Below are 23,707 nucleotides of genomic sequence, written 5' to 3' on the forward strand. Positions count from 1 at the left end.
AGGCCCCCAGGACCAGCAGTGCTGCATGTGCTGCAGGCACTGAGCACAATGACCAGGTACGGGACAGAGAACAGGAAACTGTGGTCCTGTATCTCAGACCTGCGGGTGCCATCTCCTCTGGAGAGCAGCAGCTGGTCCCCTGGCTCAGGTGGCTGTGCTGCCCTGCTCTGTACTCACAGAAAGCAGGACCTCAGGTTTCTGGTCTCCCTATGTCATTCATACAGCTGAATGTAATGTGAAGCGAGGAAAACCACACGGGGTTACAGGTGGTGAAACTTAGAACTTAGATGCTGTGTTGATAATAGGTTGACCAATCTAATAACTTGAAGGGCCAGTCAAAGTTGAGTGCCCCTGGCCCTGCCTGACCTCTCTTTCCCAGGAAGCAGTTCTGGGGACTGCTGGGCTCCACCAGGCACCACAGATGCCATTTTCTTTGATGCAAGTGTCACTTGCTGGGCCTCCAGTCTTTCAGTTCTTTTTTTTTGGCACCCTCTTTGCAGCAGAACCACCAGACAATACACCTCCAAAAACTGGAGGTGCAGACAGGGGATGGCTTTCAGTGTCCCAACTTCTCCTCTGGTAGAGGGGCAAACAACAGACAAAGGAGGCATGAATATGTTAGGCTACGGAGCTAAGGATCTCTCACAAACTGAAAGGACAGTGTTGAGAGGACCACCAAGCCCTGTGGAGTTGAGGCTCCGGAGGCTCCTGAAGGTTGCTCCTTAAATCGGGAGCAGTAGCACGATGAGACGGAGGGAGTGGACCAGGAAGCTTGACAGAGATCAGGATAGAGCAGCTGTCCAAGCCCCAAGCACAGATGTGGCTGGGCCCAGATAGCACTGTGTTAGCAGTGCATGGAGGACTCAGTAGTTCAGAGAGGAAAAACCAGGAGTGCCCATGGCAGTGGACACTGATGTGTCACAGTCTCACTGCAGTGGTGTGATTTTCACTGCTTCTGAGACCTGGCTGGGCCAGTAAGAATCTCAGGTGTCAGTATTGAGCTCTGGGCCCTTCTGAGCCCATCCTAGCCTCCTCCAGCCTGTGTGTCAGGGACTCAGGATCGCAGGGTGCAGTGTCAGCTCCACAGTCAGAGCCACTGCCTCCTCTCTGGGCAGGCGCCTCAAGAAGGCAAACCCTATAGGGGAGCAGGAAGCATGTGTTCTGTGGGTTTCTCTATTCTTCCTGTGCTACGTTAGTAGCTTAGAAATGTGACAGATTTCATTGTGTTTGACAGACAGAAGATTCTGGGCTTTTTGGCATATTTCATATAAACTTCTCAGACTTTCTGAGTCCACACTCTCCAGGGTGGTGCATGTAGCTGGTGTGGTGTAATACTCTGCCTGCATGGCACTTGTTTCAGGATCTTTGTGGCCTGGGAGGTTGCGGGAACAGCAGGAAAGGCAGTCAGAAGCCTTTCCAGGACACTGGCCTACCAGGCCACGCCAAGGTGTCCCAGATTCCCTTTTCAGTCTTGTGAGTTCATTGCCCAAACAAATCAACAAAAGGAAAATGAAAAAAAAGTGAGAATATTGATTTCGTTCATATTTTTTTATGTTATGAAAAAACCTGTAAAACAAAAATTCAAAACAAAGTCTTTTGAGAATGACAATTATTAATATGTGCCACGTTATTGTCTTTATAGTATGTACTCAAAATAAAAAATTTGGGCATAAAAATTCTCTAAATTATTTTAGCACTAACCTTACTTTCAATCAACTAGAAACACTTCATAGTTGAATTCTCTCACATTTTGCTTTTCTTTCCGTTCCTTCCTTTGTCCTTGTCCCTATCTTAGTTCTTCTCTGCTTTTGTACAATTTCTTCCCAGTTTGCAATACATTTTGTATATTTTTTTAGCCTTGTGTACTCTTTCAGTTTCTCACACCAGGTAGAGAACACGATCTTTACATATTTGATTTGGATTTATTTCACTTAAGAGTGTGATCTCTAGTTGCATCCATTGACCTATACAATTCTCAAGTTTATTCTTTATAGCTGAGGAGGCTCCATTATAACAAAATGTCTGCATTTTTTAATCCATTCCTCGGTTTGACCATTGGTTTGTTTCTAAGATGTAGCTATTACAAATTTGGTGCTTTAAACGATTGTGCACATGTATCACTATGTCATGATGCTTTCAGTTCTTCACTGAAGATATTCATGGGTAGAATAGGTGGCTTGAATGGAACCTCTAATCCTAGTGCTTTGAGAAATCTCCATACTGATTTCCACAGTGACTGTACCAGTCGCACGCCCCTCAACAGCAGAGAAAGCTTCCTTTCCCCCCCATATCCCCAATAGCATTTGGCACTTGTGGATTTCTCAATGGCAGCCATTCTTTTCTGTGACCAGAGTTTGGGAACCACAGCTTCCCACTATAAACGGAAATTGTGGATAAAGTAGTGCTTGTCAGGAGAGTTCAGATATCCAGACACAGAAGTGAAAAGCAGGGGAAAGGTTTAAAATCTGTATATTAGAGTGATCCTGCTACACCCTTGACTCTTGCAGCTTTGTTCTCAATAGCCAGGAAATGCCATCAACCTAAGTTTTCACTGATTGATTGACCTGTGGGAAAACAGAAAATGCAAAAGACAAACAATGAAATAGAACAAGTAGAAAAAGAAGAAGATCTTTAAATGCAGCTTTGTAGGTCAATCCAGAGGCTATTATATGAAGTGAGGTAATCAAATGTAGAAAGACAATGAAATTGCACTTGTAAATATTTCAGAAATCTAACCATTTAGAACTACAGAGTAGAGTGATCAGGTCCTAAGGAAAGAGGCAGTTGTGGGTAGAGACTGAAGAAAGGCTCATGACACAGTAAGAGCTATGGTTATGAAGAATGGTTTCTGGTGTCCTATTGAATGGCAGTATCGCTAGAGCCCACAATATCGTATTGCAGATTTTAACCAAGCTGGAAGCTCGGATTTTGATTGTCTTCACCAAATATATGATAAATGTTTGAGGTAATAGATCTTCTAATTATCCCAAATCATCACTGTACAATGTGTGCACACACCTGTACTGCACCGTTGATGACATGAAGTTGTACAATTCCTTTGTTTCAACTCACAAACCAAGAAAATAAACTAACACATCGTATTTTAAAAACAAAATTTCACCAGGCATTTTTGAGAGTGGAAAGGAAAATCTCATTCAGACAACTGCAGGGAGGATGGGCACAGGCAGCAGGGTACAGGTTGAGTTCAACTGCAGTTGAATGTTCCACTCAATGTTCCCAAACCAAAGGGAACATTGGAAGCACTGAGGTGGCTTCCAGGTGCAGTGCAGGAGCGTGTCCCTGGGGAGGCTGCTATCTAGAGTTAGTCGATGTGTGATTGGGAAGTGGACTTATTGAGTTAGGCTTCTGTCATCTGTTGGAGACTAAGTCAATTACATTTCCTAAGTCTGGCTCCGTACCTATCTTCCTATTTAGTTCCTTGTCTTTCGAATCATAACTCATTTTGACTAAATAGTTGAAAGTGTTGTTGGTGTTTAGAATATATAAATTGTTTCCATGCATGGCCTTTCTGATTATGGGAGTTCACTGGAGACTTTCAGGTTGTACTCTCTTTTTGGAGATTGTTTTGCATCTTTGTTATTATATTTCTCCCTAGAGTTACCATGTTCCATGGCCTAAATCAGATGTCACAGCTGTCACTGGGTGAGCTTTTCCTGGTGTTCCTTATCCCACAGGTGAGCAGAGTGTCCTGAGTTGTCTGGTGGGAAAGCTCTTTCACCCTGCTACCTCCCATTATCTCTTCTTCAACCCTGATAGATCTGAGCTAATTTTTGCCTGTGCTTACATCTCTACTTCTATCTACAGGGTTGCTTTTTCCTTTGTCCTGCTGTATCCAGGTTGTCACTATGTCATTATCTGTTGTGTCACTGAGTAAGACTCACAATCAAATATATCATATATATATATATATATATATATATAATGCTACTAGCAAATTTTCATTAATATTTGTATATTATCTTATATTTAGGTCTATAGGGAATCAGTTAATTCTTAAAACGTAGACTGTCATAAAACTGCCTAGAGATCTGCTTATGTCTGTACTTTCCTATTTTAGGAAATTCATAAAGGTAAGTAGAGCTAAAATAGATTAATTAACTTAATCAAAATAACTTTTGCATGACCAACTACTATATTCCTATATTAGGAATTCCTATATTAAGGAGCTGTGGAAGCAGTAGTATAATGATGAGCAAAGCATGGAGCTTTCATTCTATTACAGGAAGATTTGTTGCAGAAATCCTGTATAAAATGTGAATAGGAAGGATTGTTATCATTCTGTACTGAGAAACAAGCTTAAAAAGGTTGGATAAAGACCCACATGGCAAATGTGGTACAATTTAAATTATGGAAATCAGGAGAGTGCTCAGTGATTAAGTGACATTTGAGGAGAGACCATAGTTCCAGAGAGAGTACTAGATGTATTTGGGTTAAGGGTGGATGCTAGAGGTGGGAAGCTGGAAAATTACATGGAGCACACAAAAGCATGTCAGTGGTCTTCACAGGAACCTTGAGCAACAGCATGAACTTCCCAGCCTGAATCCTGGTCTGAGACCTTCATCCTGTACCCAAGGAGGAAATGCTGGTGTGTGTGTGTGTGTGTGTGTGTGTGTGTGTGTGTGTGTGTGTGTGTGCTGGAGCCACAGAATTCCTCTGTCTTCTCTGGCTCCATGTAAAAAGTTTTCATTTCCTGAGCCACAGATCCCTACCTCCAGTCTCTGAGCTAGCCCACATCCTGAGTGTGAGAATTTCAGCACCCTGAGCTCTGACAGAAAGCCTGGATATCTGGGATAACAGACTTCAATACCTTCTTTTCTGCTCGGGAACTTATTTGAAGCTGTATTTTGCATCTGGTATCAGTGATTCAGGAGATTATGAAAAACCAAGATGGCACACGTGAAGTGTGATTGAGAAATTATGCATCTGCATTTCTTAACTTTGAAAACAAATGTTATGGGTATAAAACTCAGCATTAACAGATGTGAATAGAACCTATTGCTGATGAGTATAACTCAGTGAAGTTATCTGCTGTTCTTCCACTCATTACACTGTTTGATAAAATATTTCTATTTTAACTTTAGGTTGTTACTACACAGGGGACACAACTCAAGGTTAAATGGGAGGTGTGTGGCTTTGCTCTGTTCAGGAAATCATCACCGCCTTAGAAAAAAAGTATTATTTTAACATGTTAAAATATTGCATTGTACAAATTTTAGCTAAGCTGATTGTTTTGTCTGTGGCATTGGGAATGACTTTGAGAGTCAGTCAAATGGAGGAAGTGTGAAAAGGTAGAGTTACTCCTCCAGCGATGTGCAGCCTTGCTTTAGCTCTATTTCTCTCTTGGATCCCGAATTCTGGGGATCATTTTTAAACATATTAGTATTTGGGGCCAAGTCTGTCATTTAATTTTGTGTTAGTTTTAGATGTGAGACCTCAGAAATATCAAGAGGAAAATTCAAAGAAAACAACACAAAGCAATTCCACAGCAATTTATTTAACAGAAAGAAAACAATGGAAGACATAGCTACAGGAAAGCAGCAATTCTCTTAGAGGCCTCAAAGCAAAATAGAATTGTTTTTTATTCTGGAAGCTTAGCAGCAGAATGTGTAGACTCGATTCTGGAAGATGCAGGTTCCCAGCCTGCGATATGGAAAACGGCAGGTTCTTGTTGTGCAAATACAGCGCCGGCCTGCACCTGCACCTGGGGACAGAGAGAGCAGCAGGGCTGAAGTCCTGGGTAGCCCAGATGGAATGCACATCCTGAGCAGCTAGCTGCCTTGTCGTGTGGCATCCATAGCTTAATGTACCACGGAGAACTGAATGAAGAGCCACAGACACAGAGATAAGCACACAGGATTCTACCTGGGTAATGAGATCCGAGATGTCACACCCATCTCATGAGTCTTCACTTGCTCCTGCTCCTCCCCTACAGCATATTGATGTGAACAAATCCCCACACTCAAGTTCAGTTACTACAGATCCTCTGAATAGGCAGAAGGAAATATTCTCTCTACGCCTAAGTCCACATTCAGATCTGGATAGAGCTAGTGGGCAGGTCTCTTAGTATGCTGACCCTAGTGATCTTGATAAGAGTGCCCTGGAATCAACTCTTTCTTGAAGAGCTTATTGTCAACTCATTGAGCTCTTAATGGAAAATCCAAGTAAAGACACTTAAACAGTTATTGAAATGGAAACCCAATTCTAGAGCCCATCTCCCAACCTTCTCCTTGAACTCAGTGTCTGTGCCGCAGACTTCTCTCACCTGCATCTTCAAGACTGGTGCTTTCTTCCTCCCAAAAAGAAATGACAGCAACATGGTCTTCTCTGTCTCCTTTCATCTTAGTGTCAGAGTGGTCAGCTGCTCTTGGGAGAGGCTCAGCCTGGGCCATCAGGGTCAGCAGAAGACAGGCAGCAAAGAGAGGGACGGTCCTCATGGCTGGGAGTCACCTGGATGGTGGGAGAGGAGGATAGAGAGGAGAAGCCAGCACTATTTACTGTCCTGTGGGGATGAGGCTGAGTCAGAGGGCACAGTGAGGGGACGTGTGATGGTCTCAGTGAGACCAGCTATGGCTCCAGTGTCCCTGAGATGTTCCATGATCTCACGGCTTCCACAAGGCCTTGCCTGTGCCTTCTCAATCTCTCTCAGTGCAGGTTCATAGTGATAATGATGCCTGAGTTGTGGTTGTATATTACTCATTCTTCGTTTCTTTGAATACTAACTTTTCAGATGAAAATCTAAAAGAAAATTTTGCTTTCATTCATTGTGTTCATGGTGTCAATGAATCCATTCTACTACGAACCGTGCTACTGGGCTGAAGTATTCCCTTGATCAGCTCTGTGTCCTAATACCTATTTATCTCTTTCCAGGGTTGGGTTTTTGCACTCACAGGAAGACAGTTTTGGGGCTAAGGATTTGGTGGATTGCTTCATCAGCCAGTGTGGAACGTCCAAAACATTATCTGGTGATGGGCAAGATTCGCTCAGTCTTACAGTCGGCAGAGAGTTGATCTAATACATTGCATTGCTTATGCTTTCCATCTTTTCCAAAATATGAATGACAGTTTTAATATGTATATGTGCAGTGCACAGGCTGATGATTTGGTGCATGTATGCAACTGGAGATGGAGCTCAATGCAAATGTTTTAGTGCCCTAAAAATCTATGTTAAATTCTTAAAGGAAAAAAGAGAGAAGAAATTGGGGACATAGATCTTAGCAGTGATTTGTTGCATAGGAAACCGTTGTCCAAGCCACTAAACAAAGCAGACAAGGGGGATCCCATCAGAATAGAAAATGTTAGTAGTGCAGAACATGCAATGGACTGAAAAGAAAAATCAAGAAATGGTCAGTTTTTGAACGATATCCAGGGTAAGTGAGAAACTAACACAATTCAGTGGCAATCAAGAGGCACATTGGTTAAAAGCCATGAGTAGACTTTGCAAAAATGACAGAATTTTAAGAAGCCAGTGTGGATTCTATTAAGTTGAAAGCATAGGATACCTGTGCTTTGATGAGAACCTTCACATTTCTCATGACCTTAGCAGAGGGTGACTCTCCTCACCAGTCAAAGAGTCCCACCAGAAGAGCCAAGCATATGGGCTCCGTGCAGCAGTTGGCTTCCAGAACACAAGCACAGAGGGAATGCACAGCTGTTTGCAGTACTTACCTTTCTGGACTGAAGCTGGGCAGGCAGAGGTGAAACCACAACAGGCTTTTGTCCCTGGTCTCAAGAGGCAACAGGAACCACAGTATGGCAGGAAAGACGTGTGATATTTAAGGGATACTTGGAGGGATGTCATAATGTAGGGGGAGGTTCTTGACTTATTTTCTATTGCATAGTTCAAGCCACAGTGGTGTAAGCATGCTTGGGAAATATTGTTTGGATCTAGCCTCTGAGATGCCACCCCAGGAGGACTTCCTGTCCTTGGGAGGTATCCTTGCTTGTGTCTTCCTCCCTTCCATGAAGTTCAGGCCTTGGTACTGAGAGCCCTGGAAGTTGCTGAGTAAATGTAGCCGTGAACCATGACAATTCATTCAGAGATACTTGCCTGCATGTAACAGTTCACACAAATCCCAATGGACCTTCAGAGTTGGTAGTTGATCCAGGTGTCTACAGAAGTCTTAATTCTTGGGTCCAACCATGAGAGCACATAGTATCTGCTGAGCAGAATGGGAATTTCAAAGCCCAGATGAGACTCTGGACCACCTTCTCCTATAGAATGGAACTGCGCAGGTGGGGCTGGAGACCCCCAGGGAGAATAATAAATAGGCACCATGTGATTCCCAGAATGGAACACAGATCTGCAGGGCTTGCCAGGGGATAGGTTCAGGTTGTGGTATTTTCTGGCATCATGTATGCCCGGCAAATCTAAGCAGTGTGACAGGGTAAGAGCATCTCTTGGATGGCTCTCCTTTAGGTTGCTCAGGATGTGGAAAACATGACCTTATCATGTCTCTCCTAGTGATGTGTGCCCAGGACTCTACCTAACTCACTGCAGTCAGGCTTGTGAGCTGAGGTCCATCTAGAATGACCAACATGGACACTGTACCCGGGTTTTTTTGAGTATGTATTTCACATTGACCCTTTGAGTTTATTGGTTATGGAGTTCTAATGCACCTGTACATAGGCAAACAAATATGCTCTGTACTTCCCCAGCATCCTTATCCTTCAGCTTAGATTAATGACACCACTTTTGTGGAGAGGGGAAGTGAATATAGCTCCTCTGAGAAATGTTGGTGAACTGATATCAATGTGCTGGCCCTTAGATCAATATTGCTGTGAGGATGGTTATGACTTCTGATCTCTGCAGAGCAGTGTCCATAGACCACTACAACTTTTTGAAAGGTGACTGTGTCACCTTTGAAGGACTGACAGCAGTGACATGAGAGATGGAGCGTCTTCTCTTAGATTGAAGACGGGACAAGGTTGTCAACTCTTGGCTGTGGTGTTCAAACAGGTAGGTAGGGTATTTCCCTGGAGCCGTGACTACTGGAAGTTTAAACTGCTCAGCAGTGTAAGAGTTTGATGAATTTCACTCACCATGGACAGTTCAGGCCCATTTTGGGAAGCTGGGGTCAAGGGAGGGATTTGGGTTGTAAGGCTTGAGGGGTTGCTGCAGGTACATGGGAAACGGGAGAATCGAAGGAAGAACATTTGGTGCGTGCAGATGCAAAGGCCCTGTAGTTGTGACATCAGATTTCAGAAAAGGGCAGTGTCTTGGCACACAGAAGACACTCTAATGCATTTGCAATGTCCGAGACAGTAGAGGAGAACAGCAATATTGGGAAATTTGAGAACTTATCAGTTTTGCAACACATGGATCTCCCAATCCCATTTTTTTTTTTTCAAAACTAGTAAGGCCGTTTCACAATCTGAACTGGGCATTGTGGTTTCCTTGAATTAGGGAGGAAAGTCCATCGAGGTCCCCTTAATGAAAAGGCTGATCTCAGGAAAATATCACTGAATGGGGTAATTTGCAGGTTTCTTAGAAATGAATGCACTTAGGCAGGAGGCCTGGCAAGCCCAGCAGCCTATCCAGAGGGTAAGGAGGCTCATATCTTATGTAGCCTAAAGGAGAAGATGGTTTGCTGATGACTTCATGGTAAATGGGAGATCAGTTAGTTTCTCCATTCCTAGGAGGCTGGTGTTTCCCTCAACGACTTCCTGCCCTGTGCTATTGTGGTCTGAGGCAGCATCATTGCCATGGAGCAGGTCCTACACTGTGGTGGTGCTGTGTGAGGAGTGGACGCCCAAAGGAGAAGTTGTCTCTGTGGGTTCTGGTGCTTTTACTCTCAAACTTTGAGGCCCTTTCAGAGGCCTCGGAGGAATCTTCCCTGCAGAACTGTGCGGCTATTAGCATTAGACAGGCTCCTGACCTCCTGTAGGTGCCCAGTGGAGCTTGGTGAAAGTAGAGAGGTTTCCGTCAGCTGCGGAGTACCATAAGTGTATAAGCAGTTCCAGATCGAGGCCCGTGCATATCCATGTTCCTAGCAGAGTTGGGAGTGCATTCTGTGCATGTGAGGCTCACCCCTCAGGCCTAAACTGTATGTGGATGTGGAGCTTTACAGCCATCCACCAACAGAAAATCTAGGGCTCAGGGTGGTGTGCCCCACAGTGTGACCAGCTGTATATGCCTGAGTCCAAGGACAGCCCAGGAAACAGAGCTGTAAACTGGCCCCTGTAAAAGTGCCTGGGAGTTCTCTGTGCAGCTTTTTCTGCAGACATCCTACCCCTCCAGTTCTGTGGTCCCCTTTCTTTTCCTTTTCCTATAATCAGGGCCACCTGTGGTCCATTTAGCTTTTGGTAGTTGCTGAATTCTGGCAATGAGTAGTCTCTGTCAATAGGGATAGTGTTAGTGCTTCTGCTAATATGTGATCCATGTCCCTCTGTCCTATGTGACTTACATTCTTCAGACTCAAGCCCTATCTAAGGCTGTGTCGCTTGGTATAACAGGTAGATGGCAGAGGCAGTGCTAAGAATGGTTGAGGGAAGGGAAAGTGTCTTGTGTGCCCGTTCTGAGTCACGGAGCTGTCCTCTGCTCTGGGGACCCTGTGGTGGATGTTATATTAGCTGAGCTTTCTCTCTAGCTGTGGCTCTCAGTGGTTCATGACCCAGCCTGGGGTGTGCATCACTGCTTGGGCCTGGCTTTCCCTATGTCATTCATGCAGCTGAATGTACTGTCATGTGAGGAAAACCACACAGAGTTACAGGTATTAAAACTTAGATGCTATGTGGTTAACAGTTTGTCCAAGTTCACACAGCAGGTGTTAAATCAAGAGGATCATGTACCTTGGTGCAGCAGTGAAGGATTTCTCCAGGGAGAGCATGTCATGGAGAGAGAGCCCATGGTCAGATGCATAAGAGCTGGCATGTGTAATCAGACATTCTTTTTCTGCACATGCTCTATGGAGTCACACACAGGAAGTTGGTGAATCAGTCCAGCACTGGGTCTCAGGTACATGCAAGGTTCTTTCCAGGCTGTGATGTGGTCTCACAAGAGGTATCTGAAAGACATGCAGTTGTCAGCATCTGGGAAGGGAAAACCCAGTTACATTCCACCCCAAAAGTGTAGGACTTGCCTTTTAGATGTTGGTGCTAGCTGTGGACATGCCCTATTAGGAGAAAAGAGGAAAATCCCCTGGAGGTTGCTGCCCTCAGAGCCTTAATGTTAGTGGGGGCAGCCTTGGCCATAGTGTAGTAGGCAGGGTTGTGACCACCTTATCCAGAATCTGAGGCTGGGAGTGTATAGATATTGCTGTCCTTTTCTGAGCTCCAGGTCATTGCCTGCAGTCTCCGAGCTGCCCCACATCTTGATTATGAGATGCTCACCAGCCTGAGCATTGATGAGTAGCCTGGATATCTGGGATCCCAAACTTCAGTCCCTTCTTTTCTGCACAAGAAGTTATTTGAAGCTGTATTTAGCAGCGGATATAAGTGTTTTAGAAGGTTAAGACAAACCAAGAGGGTGCATTTTGTGAAGTGTGATTGAAGAGTTGTGCACCTGTATTTTGTGATGTTGAAAATCAACTTTATGGGTTCAAAAGTCAGCCTTAACAGATGTGAGTAGAAGCAATTTCTGATGAGTATAACTGAGAGAGGTTATCTGCTTTTCTTTCCACTCATTACAGTCTTTGCTAAAACATTTCCAGTGTCTCTTGGGGTTGTTTCCATGCAGGGGACACAACTCAAGGTTAAATGGGAAAAAGATTTTTATTTTTTTAAGATGTTGAAGTATTACACTGTATAAGTTTTACCTCAGCATTGATTATTTTACCTGTATCATGGGAATGGCCTTTGAGAATCAATCAAATGGAGGAAGTGTGAAAAGGTGAAATTTTCTTCCAGCTATGCACAGCTTTGCTTCAAATCTATTTCTCCCCTGGTTCCTGAATTCTGGACTCATTGTTAAAAGTCTTAGTATTTGTTGTAGAAGCCTGTCATTTAAGGTTGTGTTAGTTTCATATTAGAGTCCTCAGAAATCTCCAGGAAAAAATTCAAAGAAACCTACGCAGAGCAATTCCACAGCAATTTTTTTCAGAGAAAGAAAACAATGGAATACTTAGCTCAGAGAAAGAAGCCATTCTCTTCAAGGTCTCACAGCATAATAGAATTTTTTTTTAATATTCTGGATGCTTAGCACCAGAATATATAGACTCAATACTGGTAGATGCAGGTTCCCAGCCTGCGTTCTGGAAAATGGTAGAATCCTATACTGCAAGCACAGCGCCAGCCTACATCTGCACCTGGGGACAGAGAGAGCAGCAGGGCTGAAGTCCTGGGCAGCCTTGATGAAAAGCACATCCTGAACAACTATCTGCTGCATGGTATGGCATCCTAGGCTTAATCTACCACAGAGAACTAAATGAAGAGCCACAGACACAGGTATAAACACACAGGATTCTACTTGGGTAATGAGACCCGAGATGACAGACCCATCTTGTGTGTCTCCACTTGCTCCTGCTCCTCCTCTACAGCATATATATATGTGAACAAATCCTCACACACATATTCTGCTTCTGTTGATTCTCCCAATAGAAGAAGGAAATATTCTCCCTATGCTTAAATCTACATTAACATCCTGATAGAGCTAGTTCGCAGGGCTTTTCAGTGTTGACCCTAGTAATCTTCACGAGAATGCCTTGGAATCAAATATTTCTTGAAATATGTTTCCTGGACTCATGGAGCTCTTAATGGGAAAATCCAGGTAGATACACTTAAATAGTCATTGAAATATAAACCCAGTTCTAGAGCCCATCTCCCAACCTCTCACTTGAGCCCTGTGCCTGTGCTGGTTACTTCTCTCACCTTCATCTTGAAGACTGGTGCCTTCCTCCCCTGACAAGGAGATGATAGCGATGTGATCCTCTCTGTCACCCTGTAGCTTGGCATAAGCCTTGTCAGCTACTCTTGGGAAAGGCTCAACCTCAGCCATCAGGGCCAGCAGAAAACAGGGAGTGAGGAGGGTGAAGATCCTCGTGGCTGGGAGTCACCTGGAGGATGGGAGAGGAGGATAGAGAGGAAAAGTCAGCCCATATTTGCATGCATATTTGCTGTTCTGTAGGAGGCTGAGTCTGAGTCAGAGGGTGCAGAGAGAAGGGATAGTGTGTGTGACGGTCTGGGTGAGAGCTGCTATGGCTTGAGCGTCCTCTAGATGTTCCATGGTCTTATAGTTTCCACAAGGCTTTGGCTGTGTCTTCTCAATCTTTCTCAGTGCAGACTAATAGTGATAATGAAGCCTGTGCTATCCTTGTATATTTCTCAATCCTCTTTTGATTGAATAGTTACTTTTAATATGAAAACCTACGAGAAAATTTTGCTTTCATTCATTGTGTTCAGAATGTCAATGAATTCATTTCTATTGTGAACCCTGCTACTGGGACGAAGTAGCCTGTTGATCAGCTCTGTGTCCTAGTGCTGCAGACAGTCATCCCTTTTAAGAGTTGGGTGTTTGCACCCCCAGGAAGATGGTTTTGGGGACAATGGGTGAGCAGATTCCTATAGCAGCCAATGTGGAATCTCTACGACATTATCATATGAAGGGAAGGTGAACTCTATCCTACTAGGCACAGAGTTGATTTAGCATATTGCATTGTTTATTTGTTTCCATCTTTTCCAGGATATGAATGACAGTTTAATTCTTTGTATCTGCAGTGTAAAGGCTGATGATTGGGTGTAAGTGCACAACTGGAGCTGGTGCCGAGTCCAAATGTTTTAATGATCTGAATGTAATGTAGGAAGCCACATTAAATTTTTAAAGAAAAGTAAAGAGATGAATTGGGGACATGGACCTCACCACTGATTTTCTGCATAGGACACCAGCATCCTAAGCCACTAAAGAAAAAGCAGCCCAATGGGATCCCATCAGATTAGAAAAGTTGTGCAGCAAAGAATATGCAATAGGTTGACAAGGAAAATGAACAAATGGTAGAAGGTTTGCAAATGATATCCAGCATATGTGAGAAACTAACACAATTCTGTACAATTAAGAAGCAGATTGATTGATTAAAAGATGTGAACACACATTGCTAACATGACAAAATTTTAAGAAGAAAGTATAGATCCTACTGAGTTGGAAGTGAAGGATACCTGTGCTTTGATGAGAACCTTCACATTTCTCATGACCTTAGCAGAGGGTGACTCACCTCAGGGGTCACAAGACTCCCAACAAAAGAGCCCAGCACATGGGCTCCATGGAGCAGCCTCCCTTTAGGGGTTCACACAGCAGCAGGCTTCCAGGACACAAGCAGAGTGGAAATGCATAGGCTGTTTACAATACTTACCATTCTTGACTGAAGCGAGGCAGGTGGAGGTGGATGCACACAATCTTCTATCCCTGGTCTCAAGAGATGACGGGAACCACAGTATGGCAGGAAAGACTTGTCCTATTTAAGGGACATTTGGAGGGTTGTCATAATGCAGGGGGGTTTTCCTGGCTTATTTTCTATTGCATAGTTGAAGCCACAGTGGTATAATGGTGCCTGGGCAATTTTGTGTGGATCTGGGCCTTGAGATGCCACCCCAGGAGGACTTTCTGTTCTAGGGAGTTGTCTGTGCTTGTGTCTTGCTCTCTTTCAATGAAGTGGAGACTTTGGTGCTGAGGGCCCTGGAAAAAGCTGAATAAATGGAGCTATGATCTTTGACAATTCAGCTGGAGACACTTCCCTACCTGCTACAGTTCATGCTTTCTTAGGTGACAGGGACACAAATGCCAGTGAACCTACAGTGAACCTACCAGTGACCTTCATTAGCAGGTTCAATTCTTGGGTTCAACCATGAGTGCACATAATAAATGCTGAGCAGTGTAGGAATTTCAATGCCCAGGTGAGAGTCTACACCACTTCCTCCTATAGTGGGGAGCTGGGTGGCTCAGGATGGAGACCCCTGGGATAGTGATAAGTAGATGTCATGTGACTTCAGGCATGGAGCACAGATCTCCATGGCTGGTTGTGGATATATGAGGGCTGCTGGATTGCCTGGCATCAAGTGGGCCAAGCACACCTAAAAGTGTTGGCAAAGAAGGAACATCTCCTGGATGTCCCTTCCTAGGGGACTCAGGATGTAGAAAGTGTGACCTTAGCTTCTCTCCCTTGGTGGTATGTATGCAGAAAGCTACCTAAACCCCTTGCAGTCAGGCTTGTGCTCTTAGGTCCACCCAGCAAGACAAGCATAGCACTATGTGCCTGGGGTTTTTCAGGATCTATGTCACAGGAACCCTTTGAATTTATTGGATATAGAGTCCTGAAGCACCTGCACATAATCTAGCAAATACAGAGCTTTCTGCCACAGCGTCTTGCTCCTTCTGGTTAGATAAATAATACTACTTTTGTGGAGAGGGGAAGTGAACATAGCATACCTGAGAAAATGTGTATCTACGTGGAAGCTTCTGAACTGGTACCAATGTGCTGGCCCGCAGATCAATACTGCTATGAGGATGGTGATGATTTCTGATCTCTCTGCAGGGCAGTGTCCAGAAACCACTTTGTTTTTGTGAAAGGTGACAGTATCACCTCTGAAGGACTGACAGCAGCTAAGTGAGCGATGAAACATATCCTCTTAGATTGAAGAAGGGACAAAGGCTTCACCTCCTGAGCCATGTGGCAGTCATGTTCAAAATGGTATGTCGGATGGTTTCCCCGGAGCCATAGCTACTGGTAGATTAAGCAGCTCAGTAGTGTAAGGGTTTGCTGAATCTGGCTCCAGTATGAACAGTTGAGGGCCATTTTGGAGAGCTGGGGGTCAAGTGATGGATTTGGGTTGTAAAACATTTGAGGGTTGCTGCAGGGACCTAGGAAATAGTGGAGCATAAAGTAAGAACTGTTGGAGAAGAGAAAGCCCCATGGTTGTGTCATCAGATGTCAGAAAAGGGCAGCATCTTTGCACAGAGCACACTCTAATCCCCACTGGCAATGTCTGAGGTGGTGGAGGAGGACAGCATTATTGGTAAATTCAAGAAGTTGTGGGTTTTGTAACACATGAATCTCCCAATCCCATTTTTATTTTTGCAAAAGTAGTAAGGCTTGCTTCACAATCTGACCTAGGCCTTGTGGTTTCCTTTCATTATGCACTAAACCCAACTGGGGTCCACTTAAGGTAAAGGTTAGTTTCAGCAAAATATGATGGAAAGGGGTCATCTGCAGGGTTCTTAGAAATGCATGAGTTCAAGTAGGAGGCCCTGCATGTCCAGCACCCTATCCAGAAGGTAATGAGTCTCATATCTTCTGTAGCTTCAAGGAAAGATTCATTTGCTCCTGACTTTGTGGACAGTGAAAGATCGGTTAGTGTCCTCAGTTGCAGGGAGCTACCGTTTCCCTTAATGACTTCTGGCCCTGTGCTGGTGTGGTCTGAGGCAGCATCATTGCCATGGAGCAGCTCCTGCATTGTGGTGGTCCTACGTGAGGAGTGGACACCAAATAGAGAAGTCGTGTCTGTGGGTTCTGGTGATTACTCTCAAACTTCGAGGCCTTTGCAGAGCTTCCCTGCAGGACTGGGCTTCCTTTAGTGTGAGATGGGCTCCAGACCACATGTTGCACCTTAGTAGGGCCTGGTGAAACTAAAGAGGGATTTTTCTTCAGCTGCAGAGTATGTGATACGTCCATGTGCACTTCCAGGTCGAGGCCAGTGCATGTCCTCCTCTATAGGAGATCTCTGAGTGCATTCTGTGCATGTGAGGCTCATCACTCAGGGCTCAGCCTATATTTGGGTGTGGAGCTTCACTGGACCCATGCACTGATAGGCCAGGCTACAGTTCAGGGTGGTGCACCATACACTGTGATCATCTGAGATGTTTGACCCTAAGGGAGACAGGTAACCTAGTTCGGGACTGGCCCCTGTAGAAGAAGCCCTGGTAGTTAACTGTGGAACTTCCTGCTGCAGGCATCAGAGCATTCCAATTCTGTGGTCCCTTTTGTTCCCCTCTTCCTATAAGGGGCCACCTGTGGTCCACATAGCTCTTGACAGTTTCTGACTAATGGCAATAAGTTGTCTCTTTAGGTGCATTCAGGGGCACTGCTGGTATTTCTGGGAATATGTGATCCATGTCCTCTGTCCAACTTATATTCTTCAGAGTGAGGCCCTGTCCAAGGCTGCAGCCCATGGAGTGAAACACAGATGGCAGAGGCAGCACTGAGTGGTTGAAAGGAGTCACAGAGTCTCCTATACCCTTGCTGAGTCATTGAGCTGCCCTCTGCTCTGGGGAACCTATGGTAGAAGTAAAATTAGCTGAGCATCCTCTCTGGCTGTGACCCTCAGTGGGAGGCATCCTAGCCAATGATAATGGCATCACTGCTGTAGACCAGACCTTTCCCTATGTTATTCATGCAGCTGAACATACTGTCATGGGAGGAAAACCACACAGGGTGACAAGTGTTGAAACTTAGACTCTGTGTGGTTAATAGATTCTCAAATTCACATAACAGGTGTTAAACCAAGGAGGATCACATATAGTGGTGCAGGAGTGAAGGATTTCACCAAGAAGAGCATGACACAGAGAAAGAGCAGCCAGCCTGAGGGTTCACACTGTGTCCTCTGTTATACTGGTCCCCAGACTAGCAGTGGGGCACGTGCTACAGCCTCTGAGCCCAATGGCCAGGTAAAGGATAGAAAACAGGAAACTGTGTTCCTGTATCTCAGACCCTGCAGGTGCCACCTCCTCTGAAGGGCACCTGGCTCAGGTGGCTGTGCTGCCCTGCTCTGTGGGTACAGATACTAGGACTTCTTGGGTCAGCAGGGTGAGTCAATTTGACTGCCTGTGGCTCTGCCTGGTATCCCTTCCCCAGGTAGCATCTCTGGGGAACACTGTGCTCCTCCCTGCATTACACATGCCTTTTTCTACTGATGCAGGTGACACTTGATGGGCCTCAAGTCTTTCAGCTCTTCTTTCTACTGCCATCTTTGCAGTGGGACCACCAGCTAAAGTACTTCCAAAAACTGGTGGTGCAGACAGAGAGTGGCTTTCAGTTTGCCAACCTCTCCTCTAGAAGAGGGATGAACAGCAGACAAATGAGACATGATCATCATAGGTTATGGAGCTAAGGATCTTTTGCAAACTGAAAGGATAGTGATGAGACAAACACCAAGCCTTGTGGAATTGAGGATTTGGAGGCTCCTGATGGTGGCTCCTTACTGGGGGAGCAGAAGCAGGAAGAGCAGGAAGGAGTGGACTATGCAGTTTGGTAGAGTTCAGGACAGAGCAAGTGTCTGAGCCCCAAGCACAGATGTGGCTGGGCCCAGCAAGACAGCACTGGCAGTGCGCGGAGGACTGAGTTCAGAGAGCAAGAACCACGTGGAGTTGCCACGGCAGTGGACATTGATCTGTTGCCATCTCACTGCAGTCACGTGATTTTTGCTGCTTCTCAGGCCTGGCTGGAGCAGTGAGAATCTCAGGTGCCAGCACAGGGCTCTGGGCCCCTCTGAGCCCATCCTAGCCTCCACCATGTGTGTCAGAGACTCAGGAATGCAGGGTGCAGTGTCACTTCTGCAGTCAGAGCCATTGCATCCTCTCTCTGGGCAGGTGCCTCTAAGAAAGCAGACCCTACAGGAGGGCAAGAAGCATGTGTTTTCTGTTTGTTTCAATTTTTCCTGTGCTAGGTTTGAGCTTAGTAATAGGACAGATCTCACTGTGTTTGAGAGACATAAGATTCTGTGCTCTTTGGCATATTTCATGGAAACTTCTCACCCTTTCTGAGTCCAAACTCTCTAAGGTGATGCCCGTATAGCAGGTGACCCTGGTGTGTTTGAATCCTCTGTTTCCAGGGAATTTTTTGCATAATCTTTGTGGTCTGGGAGGTTTCTGGAACAGTAGGAAAGGCCATCAAAAGCCTATCTATGACACTGATCTACCAGGCCATGCCAAGGTGTCCCAGATTCCTTTTTCTCTCATGTGAACTGAATGCCAAAACAGCTCAACAAAAGGAAAACAAAACAAAAACAAAAAAAGTGGTAATAGTGACCACACTCATATCTTTTTTATTATATGGAAAAAATGTAAAACAAAAGTTCCAAACCAAATCTTATGAAAATGACAATTGTTAATCATGTCATATGTTGTAGTCAGGGGTTGTGCAGAGAACAATTAGAATCAGGACATGGAATTTACAGTATTATTTTTATAATGGTCACCGGGAGTTAACACAAGAAACTGTAGGAAATCTATCTGCAACACCAAAGACATAGAAGTCAAGGGCCTAAATCCCACAGCAATATCTCATATGAGTCCAGATGAAAAGCCAGAGCTCATGACAATGCTCCCCATGAGTTCAACTGGAGGTCCAGACCCCACAAGAAGAACTCACACCAGTTCCTTTTATGGATTCATGCTGGGAAGGCTCAATGGTCAGTAGTTGAAACCAGAAAAATCCATGCCATCAGGGTGAAGAAGCTCTACTGGTGGAAGGGGACAAGGGTTCTACATTGGAGCCAAGAAGTCACACTCACAACAAAGACCAGGTCTGTTCTAAAAGGCATCACAGCCATACTCAGCGACATGGAGGCCCCAAGCTCCTTCAATGACAAGCACAGTTGGGCACATGCCAGGAAACATTTCATCCTGGAGACCAAGTGACACATGTCTTCCTCTCCGGAGCCAGGAAGCAATGCTTGATGTGAGGACCAAAGCTTCTCTAGGAGAATGAACGGCTCAAACAGCAACTCATAGGAGAACCCACAATGCCTCAATGCAACAAGGAATTAATGCCTTAACACCCTCCTCCCTCTCAACCTATTTCTGCTGGCAACTTTCCTCAGGTAGAGCATCTTCACTCAGTGCCATGCTGATGTAATCCAGCTGGTGTTAAGTTGACTACCAGTTCTTAATCCATAAAAGCATATTTTTGTTTTTATAGCATGTTCTCAGTGTACAAAATTTGGGCACAAAAACTTCTTCAAACTATGTTAGCACAAACCTTTCTTTCAATTAACTAGAATAAACTCGTTATGGAACTCTCACATTTTGCTTTTCTTTTTCCCTTCTGTAGCCCTTGCCGCTATCCTAGTTCCGTTTTTTGTACAATTTCTTCCCAGTTTACAATATATTTTGTGCATTTTCAACCTTATTTACTCTTTCAGTGCCTCATATCAGGGAGAGAACACAATCATTACACATGTGATTTTGATTTATTTCACTTATGAACATGATCTCTAATTGCATCCACTGACCTATACAATTCTGAAGTTTATCCTTTATAGCTGAAAAGACATGGTATAATTTGACTGCATCTTTTTTATCCAAACCTTGATTGTGGCCATTTATATTCTTCCAAGATGTAGCTATTACAAATTCTGCTGCTATAAAGATTTGTATACATAGATCATTATGTCATGATGCTTTAAGTTCTTCCAGGAAGATACTTCCAGGAAGATGTCAGGGATAGAACATGTGGGTTGAATGGGACTTCTAATCCTAGTGGTTTGAGAATCCTCCATACTTATTTCCACAGTGATTGGATCAGTGTGCACTCCCCTCAACATTACAAAAGGTTTTCTCCCACACCCCCGTTCTACCATCAACAGCATTTATTACTTGTGGATTTCTCGATGACAACCATTATTTCTGCATTGAGATGGAATCTCAGTGTTGTTTTGTCATGTCTTGAATGACCAGTGATGTGGAACATTTTTTCATATATTTATTTGCCATTTATAATTATTCTTTTGAAAAGTATGTGCTCATCACCAATGCCTTTTTTTGATTGGGTCCTTGAATTAGGGGGTTCTGAATTTTTTCAATTCTTATATATGTTCTAGTTATTTGTTTTTCTGAGGGAAAACTGGCCTAAATTCTTTCCCATACTTTGGGTTGTCTTTTTACTCTGTTAGTGATTCCTTTTGATATGAAAAAGCTTTTTTATAAGAGGAGATCCCAGCTGTTGGTTTCTTGAAGTATTTCCCTTGTGGTCTGGGTTTTGTTAATGAGCTCACTGCCTACCCTTATATTGTCAGGATTTCTATCTATTTTTCTTCCACTAGATTCAGTGTTTCTGTTTTCAATATTCAGATGTTTGATCCATTTGACTTTTTCATTTTTTTATTTTAGGGAGGATAAGATTAAATATAACAAAACAGAACAAAACGTATCATAAAGAGACAATTTTAAGAAACACGGATTTCAAAGCAAGTCCACTGGAGATCTTCACTGTCTATCTTATTGTCTTTAGTTTTATTCCAAATAGTTGTCCCCATCTTCACACACATTGAATACATACTGAACGTGATAGAACTAATCTAATCATAACAGGATGATGGAGGCTTTTTGGGTCTTGAAGACCTGACATTGGGGAAGTCAATAACTGCCATAATGTCTCTCATTCTCTTTGAGTTAGCTGTCCTTATCTTTACGTATGCTGAAATTGAACATAAGAGACTAGACTAACATCACTCTGAACAGTGAATAATAGTACTGCTAGATTTTATATCATAATGGTACCCAGAATTAGCACTGGGTTTCTTAGTGTCTCTTCTTCCTCAGAGTATCTGTTCATTACATCATGCATTATATAATCTGTTCCCATAAACTGTTTAGAAATTCTCTCCATGTGTGACTCTCTACATGTACATCTATCCTTTCTGTATTATAGGGAAAAACAGATCATAAAAAGAGAACAAAATAAATTCCTAGAAAAACATGAAATGAAAAAGACATATAAAACCACAATATTGGGTGATCTACAGTAGTTACTATGCTTTCTCTTGTTATTTTCAAGAATTGTCCACATCACAGACATAATATAATTGAACATAGCATTACATAGCTATTTTAATAAAAACACAACTTTGGAGACATTGTAGGGCTTCAAAAGCAGTTAATAAACTGGAATGGGTATCTTATTACATCTTGTTATTTTCAGAGTGATTGCCTCCACTCTTAGACTTGCTACTATCAAGCATACCAAATTTGAATAAAATCAGTCAAGGCAAAACAGCGGTCTAACAAACCAGCTTCAAATAAGATCAGTCATAGTAAGACAGCATTAGTAATAGAGGGCTTCAGTTTAAGTTCATAGGAAATTAAGGATAGTTACCGTGCTATAGCCTGCTTTTTTGGGTTAGCTGTCTGTTCCCTCAAATCTTATATAAGTAGACAGACCGGAACAAAATAAAATCAAACTAAATAGAGTGATAAGACTACTGTGGCTTTTAAATCCTGATACACTATTAACAATGTCCTCTGCCTTCCTTTTTTAGGCAATTCCTCACCTTTCACTTTCTCAGGATGCTTTGAATATTTTGGGTCCCACTAGCTCCTTTAGTTTTTAGATTAGGGGGTCAACCCATTATCTATCTGAGGGGTGCTGAACCTTTTTACCCCTGTGCTTGATCTTGAGCTATACTCCTTTACTTACTAAAGTTACAAGGTTTTCCTTCCTTCTAGCATGTAGTTCTACACTGCACAAAAGTATCATAACTTTCCAGGTTATCTGTGGCTACTGGATGAGTTGTTCCTATTTCTCTCTGGTTCCCTGTCACACAGAGCATCATTTTCTCATCTTTGTCTTTCAGTTTATTAACTCTCTTTCAGGTTGAGTGTATTTCCTATTCAGAGCATCTCGATGGATCCTGTCTCCTAATCTACTCTGCTTGTGTTTCTTTTTGTTAGTGTATCAAGGCTATTCTATATTAAAGATTATAGCCTACCTTCTCTGCCTCATCTCTGCTGTTCTATTTTCCTGCTATTATTTGTCCATTTTTCTCCTTCATTCCACTGTCTGCCCCATTCATTGAGGCCTCTCTGCCACTGTTGCTGGAATCCTGGTATTTTTTTTCTCTTTATAATTCCCTTCAGTATTTTTTGTAAGGTTGCATTGGTGGCCATGAACTCCCACAGTTCCTCCTTGTCTTGGAAACATCTAGTTTCTCCATTAGTTTTGAGAGAGAGTTTTGCAGAGTACATCAATCTGGGTTGGAGTTTATTTTCTTTCAGGGCTTGGACTATTTCCCCCCAGGGTCTTCTTGAGTTGAGAGTTTGTGTTGATAAGTCTGTCGTTATTTTGATGATTTGCCCTTTGTAGGTGATCTGCTTCTTTTCTCTGGCCACTTTTAATATTCTGTTCTTGTGGTGGATATATGGAAATTTGATTATTATATGTCTGAGTGTAGATCTGTTTTGGTTGTAGTTGGCTGGAGCTCTGTATGCCTCATTTATCTGGATGTCATTTTTTTTCCTATGCTTAGGAAGCTTTCCTTAATTATTTCTATGAATTGTCTTTGTAATTCATTTGTGTTTACTCCTGCTTCTTAGCTCATGATTTTTATTCTTAAGTTATGATCCTCTTGTCATCTTCCAAATTTGAATTGTTACTTCCTGGTTCCTTATTATTTTTAAGAGGTCTTTTCTTTCACTATCACACATTGTAAATCTCTCTTCAAGTTTTGAAAGGCTAACTTTAGTTTCTGTCAAGGCATTTTGCCAGCTTTCAATGGAGTTTTTAGTTTTCTGGTAATCTCTTTGGATCTGTTTCATGTATTCTAGATTTTGTTTATATTCACCAAAGGTTTCTCTTCCTTTTCTGGGTTCCTCCATTCTTCCATCTGTGTTTTCCTGAGAGGGGCTTAGCATTTCTTTAATTAATCTTTTTATATCTTGCCTCACTTGGATTAGAATTTCAGTTTTAAGTTCATCTATGAGATCACAAAGGTATTTCTTTATGCCCGCTGATGTTGTGGCTAATATTACATAATTGCTGCACTGGTTTTCT

At 43.3% G+C, this 23,707-nt stretch overlaps 1 protein-coding gene across 1 annotated transcript; it reads right to left on the reverse strand.

The window, feature by feature from the left end:
* Positions 1 to 5,495: 5,495 nt before the first annotated feature.
* On the reverse strand, positions 5,496 to 7,741 carry Gncp-1b (neutrophil cationic peptide 1 type B). The gene is given in 3 exon segments (NM_001173057.1): positions 5,496 to 5,722; positions 6,284 to 6,468; positions 7,686 to 7,741. Coding segments are annotated over 2 exon segments (282 nt in total). The 5' UTR covers positions 6,456 to 6,468; positions 7,686 to 7,741; the 3' UTR covers positions 5,496 to 5,612.
* Positions 7,742 to 23,707: the final 15,966 nt, after the last annotated feature.

This window comes from Cavia porcellus, unplaced genomic scaffold (genome assembly GCF_034190915.1).
Source record: "Cavia porcellus strain 051 isolate PalLab524CR breed Dunkin Hartley unplaced genomic scaffold, mCavPor4.1 scaffold_24, whole genome shotgun sequence".
Lineage (NCBI taxonomy): Eukaryota > Metazoa > Chordata > Mammalia > Rodentia > Caviidae > Cavia > Cavia porcellus.